General features: G+C 36.5%; 1 protein-coding gene across 5 annotated transcripts in view; it reads right to left on the minus strand.

The window, feature by feature from the left end:
• Nucleotides 1–1,554: 1,554 nt before the first annotated feature.
• The window catches only part of AFAP1 (actin filament associated protein 1), a 60,005-nt gene continuing 48,164 nt past the window's right edge, over nucleotides 1,555–13,395 (minus strand). For 4 of the 5 annotated variants that reach the window (XM_087930604.1, XM_026700973.2, XM_026700971.2 and 1 more), the window contains 5 exons: nucleotides 11,495–11,609; nucleotides 11,069–11,233; nucleotides 10,031–10,221; nucleotides 8,726–8,887; nucleotides 1,555–7,359 (listed from right to left, as the gene is read on the minus strand). In XM_087930604.1, the coding sequence (XP_087786730.1) occupies nucleotides 7,333–7,359; nucleotides 8,726–8,887; nucleotides 10,031–10,221; nucleotides 11,069–11,233; nucleotides 11,495–11,609 (660 nt within the window). In that variant the 3' untranslated portion in view covers nucleotides 1,555–7,332. The remainder of the gene's footprint in view (nucleotides 7,360–8,725; nucleotides 8,888–10,030; nucleotides 10,222–11,068; nucleotides 11,234–11,494; nucleotides 11,610–13,395) is intronic. The other variant, XM_087930603.1, reaches the window with a different exon arrangement.

Genomic DNA, 13,395 nt, shown 5'->3' on the forward strand with positions numbered 1-13,395 from the left:
TGTAACCGTCCTTCATATATTTTAGTCTCCAGTCCCTTAATCATCCTGGTTGCTCTTCTCTGCTCTTTTCCTAGAGCAGCGGTCGGCAACCGGTGGACCGTGAGAAAATTTTGGGGGGCCACAGAGAAATTTCACCCACAGAGCACTCCACCCAAAGCAATTAATCCAGGCTGCAAAGAAACACAAGGCTGCACCGTCCACATGGCCCGCAGGAACCCTCCCCGGCAAACTTGCCTGCTAAATTGCTATTTTTCCTTTTTCCGACCATCATCTGTTTTGCTGTGCCGGGAGATTTAGATTAGCTAGGAAGCAGGAAATGGTTGGATTTCTTGCTTTCTAGCTAGTCTTTATATCTTCGGCTCTGCTTTTAAGCACAGCCGAACCTCCCTTAGGACTGAAGGTTTGCTTACAAGCAAATTCAGTACAGACTCATGGCAAGGAAATTTGAGAGACTGAGCTAGCCAATGGCAGATAGATAGATCACTGAATGATTCTGTGAGCAAATTTGCCTGCCTGCTTTGCCTGATTTTGGGTAAAAGTTGCTCTTTTTAAAATAAAAAATTCAATGTTTACATGCATGGTGTGTTGTGAGTTAATTTTATGAGTTTGCTTGCAAGCAAATTTTATGTGACAGACTGAGCTAGCCAATGGCAGATAGATCTCTGAATGAATCTGTGATTCTGTGAGCAACTCAATCTGCGTGCCTGCTTTGCCTGATTTTGGGTAAAAGTTGCTCTTTTTTTATAAAAAATTCAATATTTATATAAATATTTATAATATTCACATACAAGCCATGCCCAGCCAGTCATGACCACCAAGCCACACCCACAAATTAGGCCACACCCACAGAACCAGTTAGTGGTCCCTGGGATCTAAAATTATGAGTTTGGTGGGCCCTGAGGTCCAAAAGGTTGGCAACTCCTGTTCTGGAGTACTCAACGTCTTTTTTATAGCGTGGTGACCAAAAATGGATGCAGTACTCTAGGTGTGGTCTTACTAAGGCTTTGTAGAGTGGTGTTAGTAGCTCACTTGATCTCAATTGTATCCTTCTGTTAATGCAACCTAGGATTGCATTAGCTTTTTTGGCTGCTGCTGCACACTGCTGGCTCATATTTAGCTGGTTGCCCACTAAGACTCCAAGATCCCTCTCACAGTTACTGCTATGAGCCTGGTTTCACCTAGTTTATAAGGTGTACTTTTGGTTTTTCTTGCCTAAGTGGAGAACTTTTTTCTCTACATTGAATTTAATTTTGTTAGATACGGCCCAGCGTTCGAGCCTGTCAAGATCCATCTGGATCTTGAGCCTATCTTCTTGGGTGTTAGCCATTCCTGCCAGCTTAGTATCATCTGCAAATTAGTTAAGTTCCCCTTCTATTCCCTCATCTAAGTCGTTAATGAAGATATTGAAGAGTACTAGCCCAGATGACATAAAATAGCAGCCCAGTTAACATAAAACGTAATAGTATAAATAGCCCAGTTAACATAAAACATTTTCATAGCACATCAAGCATTAAGAACTTGTGCAAAATGTTAGAAAAAGAATTCTGAAAAACAAACGTTAATTTTTCTTTATTAATAAGAAGTATATGTTACACCAAAAAGGTGCCTGTCATAACATTTGGGGACAGAAGGTAAGAATAATTAAATCATAGCTAATGAGGCCTAAGTTTCGTGTGGGCATTTTTTTTCAATTTGGAATTTATTTATAAAGGTGTTATTTTTTCCAAAGTTAAACTGCAGGTTTAATTCAGTATTTAATTTCTAACAGCTGAACATTGTGAAACACAGGAAAATCATTAAGCAGTACAATAAAATACAACAGGAGACATAAAATAAATATAGAGAAAAGGCTTCCTCTTGTTGATGTTTTGCCTGATTGGGGAACTGAAATTTTCATTTAAAAATACAGTAGGAAATTACAGTTTTAATATATGAATACTTTGGATTAGACAATTCAGATTAATTGGTAGGTGCAGTAAGTAATATTTGAAGACTGATATAAAATTAGTATTAAAATGTTGCAAATATAGTTTTTTTTAGAAAAACTGCCCATTCCCCAAATACATTGAAATTATACTCATATTCCAATCCTATGGACACCAAATATGACTTCTTAACAAAAATTTAAACAATTCCATTGTAATGTAAATCTGTAAAATGTCCCTGTACAGTATTGTAGAAATGTATATAAAACCTTTTAAAAATTGCTGGGAGCACTGTTAACAAGGCAGCCTGTAGAATGAGTTCATAAAGCTTTCCTATTTATGAACAAAAGCCTGCAAAAGGATAATGAAATGCATGATGGGAAAAAAAGAATGGACCAGTGAAATATATTTTATGTATACACCATACCTTTATCCCTAGAAGATGCTACATTGTTTCTCTGGTCTCAAAATTAAAATGTTCTGTGCTAATTCCTCTTCAATAAGCATATTCCAAAATGTCTTACGTTAATTTCTTAGAACAACAAAGTGTAAACACTGATAAAATTGAAACCAAACAAGCAATACAGCAAAGGAAGACAAACTAGATTGCAAATTTAATTCAATTCCAAAGGTCTTCTGGAAATGCTTAGGCAAGCAAGAGCATTAAATATGATTACAAAAAGTGAAAATCAAGGTATCTTTAAAATGCATGCAACTGTTCTCGAGTAAGGCCACTGGAGCTAACAGGCTCATCTCTCATGCTGGGTCTGTCAACCTTGGTGTTAAATTTAGTGCAGGCCTAGGGAATCCTTTGTCTTCCGATGCTACTGAACTAAAAAAACTAACACAGCTGGCTAGAGTTGCTGAGAACTGTGGGTCAGCAACATCTGGAGAGTGACAGGTCCACAGCCATGGTGTTGCCACCTTAAAAAGGATGAAATGATAACAACTACCATTCAAAATGCGCCCTATGCTCAAAATAATATTCATAAAGATAAAATTGCACATATCTGATAAAATTATTCTACCGTGTTTCCCTGAAAATAAAGACCCGGTCTTATTTCCTTTTTGGCCCCCAAATAAGCACCAGGTCTTATTTTCCAAGAATGTCTTACCTATTTATCTTAGGACCACCGCAACCACACCTCCCATGCTGACACCTGTCACGCCGTTGCCCGACTTCTTCTGCAGCCACCAGCAACTGCAGGCCACGTGGCTCTTCGTGCCAATGGTGCCACTCATGGGAGGATGTCATGAGGCTCATCACGCCACTCATGGCAGGCTGCATGATGCATTGTGCCACTGTGCTTGTGAGAGGCAGCACCAGTGGAACGAACCTCGTGGCTATGGTGAACAGCGGCACTGGCATGATGAGACTTGTGGTGTTCTGTCACAAGCAGCAGCACCAGTGTGATGTGCCACTTAGCAACCAGCTGTGAGTGGCCAAAGAAGTTGGAGAGCAGCACGAAAGGTGTCGTGGCGTGGGAGGCCTGGCTACAGCAGTCCTAAGGGTAACAGGGTGCAGGGCACATGGGGCAGCTCCACCCCACCCCTGCCTTAGCTTGCGTCTTGCCCCACCTCACACTGCTAGATGGTGGCAGGACTTAACTAGGGTTTATTTTGGGAGCTAGGGCTTATGTTACGTGCAGGTTTGAAAAATGGGCTAGGGCTTTTTGGGGGGGGGTAAGTCATATTTTTGGAGAAACACGGTAATTATTCTCTTTGTTATGCTGTATGTGGTAGACACCATAAAAGAAATCACTTCCTTACTAAACCTTTGTTGATTAGAACTAGATCTAGATTAATAAATATGTACATCTATAAATTAAACATTTATTCAAACATATAAATAAGTTAGTTTCAAATAATTTGCCTAAACAAAAATAACTTTTGTTTAAAACTTCCTTTCAGTAAAGATCAATGGGCTATTGAAGGTATTTCAGCACACTGCACTTTGCCAACCCTGTCAAATAGACAAAATATCCAGACAACTATTAGAAGCAGCAGCAGTGGAAAAATTGTATTATCAAACATGTAAATTCAGGGCTTCAAAAATATACCCTATTTATGGAATGCTTATCCCCTTTTATCTTTCTGGCATAAACGAGAAGACAGTGCTACAACCAATTGCATATAGAGTTCCCCACCGGCACACACAAATATAGGCTGTTTTCTAGGCCAATTCCTTTCCAAGCACAGCGCTACTCTCAATTTTTCGATAAAACAAATAAAACAGGATTCACTGGGAATTACCTCTAGCCTGCTCCGAAGATTCAAGAAGATTTGAGTAAGCAGCGTTGCACTTTGGATGGATTTTTCAGTCAGATGCTGAACATATAAAGCCCACATACATTTTTGGGAATAAAGCTGGGCACATGCTATTTAAAATTAAATGTATCTATATAAATTAAATCTTCAAGGAAATGTGATACCAAAGAAGTGATGTATGAGCACACCATACCTATTGACACTGCGCTGTGTATCCATGTTGATCTCATTCTTTGTGTGAGCAAACAATTTGAGGTAACTGATGAGCATGAAATCAATTGTCCCTACAACTGTGGAAAATTGTTTACTTTTGATTATGACTGGACTCCCAACCATCAGCTGCTAATTCATCTTCCTGCCACAGCCTTTCTTGTAGAAAATGAAAAAGTCAATCTATCATCAAGACATGTAAAGATCTGTAATATTTCTAAACTTCCCATGAGCATTATTGGAAGCTACAATAATTTATGGATGTGTGTAACATCTGGAACTTAAATGCAGACATCAATCCTTGATAAAAGTCACCAAAGGCAAGATGAATCTTCTCAGATATGGTGTTTATCACCCAAAGGACATTTTAATATGCTTTTTTCCTAAATTCAGGCAGATGAATTTCATGACAGACCAGTATTGGTTTATTTTAACTGCGTGCTGTTTCCCCATGCAATTTTCTCAAAATAGCTTGGGTGCCTTTGAGTCATTTTTTGACTCCTGGTAATTGCATGGACAGTTTCCTTAGCAAGGTTTTTCAGAAGTGTTTGGACACGGCTTCCTTCTTAATGCTGAGAGTGTGACGGGCCCAAGGTCAGTCATTGGAGAGTTACTGGCCCAAGGCTTTGTGCCCAAGGCAAAATAAAATTCACAGTCTCCCAGTTCATAGTCTGATGTCTTAACCCCTACACCAAGGTAGCTCTCCACATTAAATTATAATAAATTAAAAATAATCATCTAAAGAATAACTGTATTTGTACAGCAGAGGCCTGAATGCAATTGTAGGTTTTCAGCAAAAGCTTAATAAACCCAATACCAGGCAGAGGAGGAGAGAATTCTAGAGAACAGGTATCTCAGCATTAAAAAAAAAAAAAAGCAACTTATTAGAGACTTAGCAAGATCATTCCAGGATTTTTTTAAAAAGCTACCTCCATCCCCAAGCTGTGGCTTTACTTGTACTATGACCTGCGGTTTGTGGACGTGAAGAACACAGGCATAAAAAGAATAAATGCCGTATCCAAATGCAGAATTGGAGATTAAACAATAAAAAGGGATTGATGCTCAAAGCATTCTGCCTTCCCCAAGCAGTTCTCTCACACCACAATTCTTTCTTCCTGGCTTTCTGGTTAGCAAAAAGCTAGGTGCTTTTAAATTAAATGCATTTTAGACTTAGACTCTTCAAGTTGTCTCTTGTGTTATAAAAGGCACAGGTGCATAAAGAAATAGTCACTAGTTTAGAATGCCTTGGTCTCTGTTCTACAAGTAATGTTAGTTGTGGGTCCTGCCATTTTGAAAGTTTCTATCTACTCTAACTCAAACACAAGAGAGAGAGTTGGAGAAACAGATGGCACAGAGCCGACTCTGGCTATTTTGTCACTTACTCAGAACTTCCTATCAGCAGCAACTTCTTGTAAGGACTTTCTACTTCAATGTGACAGGGAGGCGAACAAAGGAGAAAACACTGAGCCTCTCCAGCTATGATTGTTGTCAAAACTCTTGGGTAAGAAACAGAAATGAAAAGGGGAGAAAGGGATGGAAAAGCATTGCAAATCTATTTACTATCCAATGGAGGATTTCCCTGTCCAGCTGTGTTGCATCCTATGCCAGATGATATTGGAGCAGCCCATATGCCCAGAAGGGAATAGTGGAACTCAACCTGAAGAGACATTTTACTTTTTCTTTGAAGATGGAAAGAATAATGAAAAGGTACAGACCATCTCAAGCATTATAAGTACTTCACAAATACTCTCGGTACACCTGCAACAGTGGTGTTACCATTATCCCTGTGCTGAAGATGGTGTTTGGAAATTAAGATACGGAGCCATCCTGGATTCCCTAATGCTTCCCAGTTGGGCGCTTCCTAACTCACAATTCAGATTTGTGTCCTAAACCACAGTTACAACAGGAAAAGAATGCCTTTTTAAAACAAATTTTACATTATTGCATTACAATACTCTGTCTCTTTTTAATAGACAACAGATTTTAGAAATAACACTGCCATTTCATTTTTGGGGGAGACATTCATTGCTACTTTTATTAGAGAACAAAAGCAGTTTTAAGGATTTTTAATTTAAAATCAACAAACTTAAATATTTTGGGGTAGTATTTTGGATTTCTTAATCCAAATTTATCTTTTGTTTTGAAAGGTTTTAGAATACAATGATGGCTTATTTGTTATTCTGATTCATAAATTTGGTTCAAAACATCAGTTTTTATTTTGTGGAGCTTTTTTGTATGTATAAAGTGGCACCCATTGCTTCAAAAAATTAATTTTTGAAAATAAAATAAAATCCGTAAAACATTTAAAACAAGCTAGCAAATAAATACATCTTTTAAAAAAGTTTAAAACAGACCGGTATTATTACTTGGGTTTGGAAGATGTCTTTCTCTTTGCTCTAATCTCCCTTCCTAGATGAGAATCTACTCCTTCTCTGATCTCTAGTCACCATGGAAAACAGCAGTTGTGTAATTTCTGCAAAGACTGCAGCTTTCCATTCTTCTCTTGTATAAAATTCATACGCCTGGAATTAATAGTATAAGCCTGTGAATCCCCACATTCAAACAGCAAGGTTTTAGGGAGTCAAGATTAGATTTCATATCTAATAATTAAAACGTATCTAAAACTATTCCAAATGGGTACTGAAACATGCCAATCTCCATTTCCATCCAACACAATTGCTAGTGCTAGTTTTACCTGATCCATCTACGTAATCATTTAAACTGTTCTTTTCATATTTTAAGTGAGTAAATAATCACTGCATTTGAAATGACACATTCAAAAAGGTCCCCCCTTTTAAGCTGTATTAAGCATACTGACCATTCACTAACAGAATTGACAACCCATTAATACCCCTGTGCAGATTAATCTTCCTTAGTCCATCTTGAGTCAAGAGTCCCAAAGCAGAATTCTAATAGCAATTGTACTTCTTTATGTTCCATTTTTCATCTCCCACTCCTAGAAAGAATGAAAAAGAAAATGTAAATATAATTACAAATACACATCTATTCATATCAGCTGAGTCAAATATTATGTATCAACCTAGAAAAAAATTATTGTATATGATTGGATTAAAAAACAAGACAATTCCAGAAGGAAATCCCAATCTTCACAACTTCTAAGGGTGTGGGCTACTATAATTGCCCATCCAGCATGACTATCCAGCAAAGCTTAGATGCCCCATTGTAGAGCCTCAGAATCTTTCTGACTCAAAAGAAAAGAAATCAGAACTTGTATAATGTATGATTTCAATAAAATATTGCAACTAGGAGTTGAATCAGGAAGAAGTTAAACATGGATATCTTATTAAGATGGAAAAGAACTGTTAAGCAGATAGTCCTCACTTAGCAACCACAATTGGAACCAACAATTCTGTCATTAAGTGAAATGGTCTTGGGAAATCACAAGACGACAACTGTGCTTTCCTCTTCCCACTCCCTTGCCCTTTGGGATCTTCACCTTAGGCTAAGGGCTGGAATAGCCAGCTTAAAACTGACAAGTCTAATCAGTTTTGCACCTTCAGCTTTTTTCTGCTTCTCCTTTTGGAATGCTCTCCCCAGCAGAGGATAATTAACAGGAAGAGAATAAGCAGGCACACTATGGGGAATGCACTGGACTATTTGTATAGCATGCTTAGGGCTGCTGATGCTACCACATTTTTTTTTCATTGTGCATTTCCTATGATGTGCCTGCTTATTCTTTTTTAATTCTTCCCAAACTCATCTTTGCAAGTGGGTGGGGAAAGAAAAATAGCAAGTCAGGCACAGGACAACATGTACTAACTATATTTTTTACCATAATAAGGGAAGTCAATGTTTGAAGTTTATGTGAGGCAGGGCTGGTCCAAATAAGCTTTTATTGTTGAACAAATAGCCCCAGGTTCTTTTATTGAATTGAATGAAATAGGGCGATTATTACATTTTTCTCCTCACATACTGTAAGTTGGATGAATCTGTTTATGAAATAATGAAGCAAGAACCAAACTTTAGTGTCATTTGTTTTAATAGACTTTCTTTATATGTAAGACTCAATATTCTGTTAACATTCATGTCAAAGCTAAGTGAACATGCAGAAAATCCAAGTATTTTTTACAGACTCATATTGCAACTGGAGAACTATTTTTCCACACTTTTCTCTCACTCGAACTAAAAGAACAAACTTTTAAAGGGTAATATTACCAAGGGCTTTTTTTTTTCTGAGCAACAGTATCTTCTTTCAAAGCAAAGCAAGATAGCAAACTGGCTTCTCTACTATGAAGAAAGGATAAATAAACCAAGCCACTCAGTAATAGTAGAAGAATATGTAACAACCATGTGAATCTCACCTTTGCCTTCTGAAGCACGTGTCCTCGGCATGGAGAGGTGCTTGAAGAGGAATGTCTTTTCAAGACAATTGCACTATTCACAGGCATAGAACATTCTGTATCACTTGTATCACAACTGGAGATGGGTGAATTCTCCAGAGTCTGATGCTTTAGAACTGGGGACTAAATAATAAATAGAAAACGACCTGAAACCACAGCTATCAAGAAGTGTTAATAGTTGTATCAGCAGTTAAACTATCCTGGCTCTCTGAGAAGAGGATATTGTCCTATTAGACAAATGTGAAGATTAGTTTGAAAGAACAAGGCAACAGTGTAAGATTGGCAGATACAGAGTCAGGAATCTCTGAAATCCTTTAAATGAGTTAATAATTTTAGAGCCATATAACTTGAAATTTAGGAGCAGCATATATATCTCATCAGCAAACATGGCTGATCCAGATCATTTATAAAAAGCACTGGCCCTAGGAGGACCCCACTGATTTTATCCCTCCATTGTGAGCAATGTCCATTTACTCCTACTGTTAAGTTGTTACACTTTGCTATTCTTTATCAGGTTGCTTACCCATAAGAGAACCTGCCTTTTTATGCCATGGCTGTTAAGCTTAATGTGAGGGCTTTCATTTTAGACTTTATCAAACACTTTTTGAAACACCAAGCAGTTGATGTCTAGTGGTTTGCTCTTATCTACATGCTTATCAATTCCCTCAAGTACTTGTTTACTTTTGATTATGACAGATTATACTTTTGATTAGCTAAGATAGGACCTTCCTTTAGTGAACCCAGGCCTTTGTCTCCAAATGTTTGCTAATTTTATCTTTAACCGCAGTCTCTACTGCTGTTAAAGATAAAATGCCTCAGAAGAGACATTAACGGATCAATGATTTTCTGAATTTCTCTGTGATTCCTTCTAAAAAATTAATGACACTGACTACCGTTCAATCTTCAACTACAGAGGCAAGTGTACAAACAGGCTGTATGTTTGAGTTAGAAGTTCCAGAATTTCAGATGTGTTTAATTTTTAAAATACATTTTGCCTTATCTCCATCCATGTTTTCATACAATCCTGTCAACTGTGGTGGCTCAAAATGCTATCTTAAGGCCAAGGTAACCCTCAGATGGCATAGTAATCCCCCAGGTTGCAACAGATCTAAACAAGTAAAAGTGTGAAAACAAATGAGAGTAGAGTGCTGAATCTCATATGTGGAGCATGAAAATTACTTAAAAATAGTGAAATACTTAAATGATTTATAAAACGTATTTTATAGTAGAATCTATTTAAGTTTAAATTAAATTAAATTAAAGTACCTGCGCAGTTAAACTCTGTGATTTAGGCTCAATTGCCAATCCTAGTGTGATGCCTCCAGCCAAAGCCTTTTTCAAATTCTCTTTCACTTCTGTCAACTCTAGTTCCAGAGAGACACGCTCAGACTCTTTCAACTTGCACTCTTCTTCCAACTTCTTTAATTTCTCTTCAAGAATTATTACGGATTTCCTACCTGAAATGCAGAGGAGAGAGAGAGAGGATCTTTGAGGCTGTGATAAAATTGCACACTCTGTTCTTAAACCAAGGACTGAGAAGTTGGAAAGTGAAGACATTTCACAGCAGGCAGCTTCAGAAGTGAGCCATCATCATCATCAAATACAAATTATTGTAATGTGATCTGACATTAATGTAGCCAAGTTTTGTTTGGTTGCTTTTTTACTTATAATTGTTATAACCACTCTGGTTAGATAAAATATTCCATAATTAAAATGCAATAATTGTAATAATCAGCAAATTATTGTCGAAGAAGGTTATATCTAGTGCTATGGTTATTCAACAGTATATTAATGTCTTTAACATTAAACTTCATTGAAATGATCCAGTCTGGCAAATAAAATAGTATAAAAATGATGCTATCTATAACACAGAACTACCTTGAAAGTGGCACCTTAATGCTAGAACAGTTGCCTCCTCTTCTGAAACATCATATACACAACTACAACACAACTGCTGTAAAACAAAGAAACAAATAAGAATCTCTGCCACCCTCTTCATAATATTCGCTGTCATTGAAAAGAATATGGAAACACAATGTCTCATTATTTCAGCAGCATACTCAAATGTAATTGAATATTACCAAGGGACAGAAACTTGGCATGGAGTAGTAGTCCCTGGATTGGGTCATCTTTGTAATGAAAATTCCCTTAAGTTATAAACAGGAAGGGACTTCCTCTGTATAACGACTCTGTTTCTAAGCTTGTTTCTTTTCATATAAAACTAACTTTAGAAAGATACTTCTGATGCTGGAGACATTATTTCCTTATACTTTGATTATAAACAAAAAGAAGTGCCTAGCATACCAGGATTCATTTCAAGAGCTGCTCGGAGGTCTTTCCTTTCTTTTCGTAACTGAGCCAGGTGATTTCTCAGGATTTCTTTTTTCCTTAATAGTTCCTCCTCTTTTGTTTGTAATCTCTTTGCATCTGCTTCAACACGATTCTTTCCATATTTGTACTGATCTGCATCTGGACAAATGTTTGATTATAATATATCTGAACTAGGAAACGTACATCAGAATGAAAGACTAGGTGAAATGTAGGCATCCCACTTGCTCGAATGTCCAGTTACAATGAAATATTTTAACGAAGATTTGGATAATAGATAAATAAATAAAGACAGTAGATAAATACTTACCTATCATGAGCAAAGAATTATTTTACTTGGTAACTTCAGACAGTTTAAAAGAATAAGATATTTCAAAGCAGGAAGAAATAAATAATACTCACTAGAACTGCTACGTTTCACATTTGAAGCAAATTCTGATTTTTTTGGTGAATTACTTAAGGTTCTCCCTTTTCCTGAAATCCCATTTGCAGCTACTGGCATTTTCTTTCCTTTAAACTGTATGGAAAATCCAGAATGCATTTATTGCTAAACATTAAGTACAGTTGTTTTACAATAATGGGAACAAAAAGAGGCAAATTTTGGTTAAAAGTTTAAAATCAAGGTAGTTAGAAAACCATGCTTCTGAAGCAACCAAAGGCATCCATTGTGCTTTTTGAAAATACAGGTAGTCCTCGACTTACAACAATTCATTTAGTGATTGTTCAAAGTTAGAACGGCACTGAAAAAAGTGACTTCTGACTGTTTTTCAGACTTATGACTGTTGCAGCATTCCCATGGTCATTGATCAAAATTTGGACACTTGGCAACTGACTCGTATTTATGACGGTTGCACTATCCTTCTTACAAGCAAATTCAACAGGGAAGCCAGATTCACTTTAAAAATCATGTCACTAACATAATAACTACAGTGATTCACTTAACAACTGTGGCAAGGAAAGTCATAAAATTTGCTTAACAAATGTTTCACTTAGCAACAGAAATTTTGACCTCAATTGTGGTCATAAGTTGAGGACTACTTGTATATAAGGGATGAGACAAGATAAAAAAAAGTTTGAGAAGGGGCCACATCACAAAATAATCACCAAAAGATGTGCCCAGAAGCTTCAGAAAACTTAGGCCAATCTCTAAGTGGCTAGGAAACTGGCAATAAAATCTTAAATTAACATCAGCCTTTATTAGAACTGCAAAATGTTCAGAACCAAGTTGTAATGACTGGGACAATGGAACATTTTGCAAAGAGTGAAAAGACATCTGTTCTTAATTTGACAAGAGCAGAACAACTTGTAAATAATAAATCCAAATAATTTAGAATTACATTATTTATTATTTACAAGTTGTTTATGGTTCAAATATGGAAAGTTGAAATGTGAGGGAATGTTTGATTTATATTTTATATTATTTTGCCTCAGAATAACATTGGCTTTTGTGAGTCATTAAAATGATTGAAGGAGGCAATATCTGTGTTCATCTAATTTTTCAGTATTTTCAATTACTCGCTTCAATAAAAAACACTTTTGGAACAATGTTGCATAAAGTTCTTTTGAAACAAGCAACAATCATTATTTTGCATTATTTTGCATTTTATCAGCATTATGAACTGATAAAAAAAGATTCCTCCAGCAATTCATTTCACTATTATTTTACATTTTAGCAGATGTTACATTTCTTATTCTTAGAACAAATCTTTTGGGCAATTTTCAGGTTGGTTTTCTAAATATACAGCATACAATAGAATGATCACTGACTGCAGAGGAATGACTGTTCCATTTCCAAAATGAAAAAGCTGTAAAACCTAAAACTATAACAGGGCACAAGTATATGGCCAACTTGTCAAAAACTTCTCCCATCCTCCCATTACTTTTGGGATCATCACTCTAATATTTCTGAATGTGAAATAAGTTTGCAGAATGTTTTAAGCTTTGGAACGATCACATTCCCAAAGATTTGAAAGTGAACACAAAATTGAATGAAGCATATTTACTTGAAACAATTTTGTGTTCAAGTAAGTCAATTTGCTTCTTTTAGAATAAAGCAGGACCATCTGCAAGGCACAGAACAGTAGGAATTACCCAAGTCACAATAATGATCCATACTCAATGCACTAACTGCAGTACAGTATATTCAATTACTCATACACACATAACTGCACACAGATAGACACTGTGAAGTTGGCCAGTACCAAGGACTTAATTTCAGCTGTTGAAGTAATGTTATTGCTAATATGTAAAATCCAAGAGAGTTTATTTAAATCGATGCCTTTCAGAAATGTTGCTGTAGGGTT

The sequence above is a fragment of the Pseudonaja textilis genome, chromosome 3 (genome assembly GCF_049901715.1).
Source record: "Pseudonaja textilis isolate UNSWEBS1 chromosome 3, rPseTex1.2, whole genome shotgun sequence".
NCBI lineage: Eukaryota > Metazoa > Chordata > Lepidosauria > Squamata > Elapidae > Pseudonaja > Pseudonaja textilis.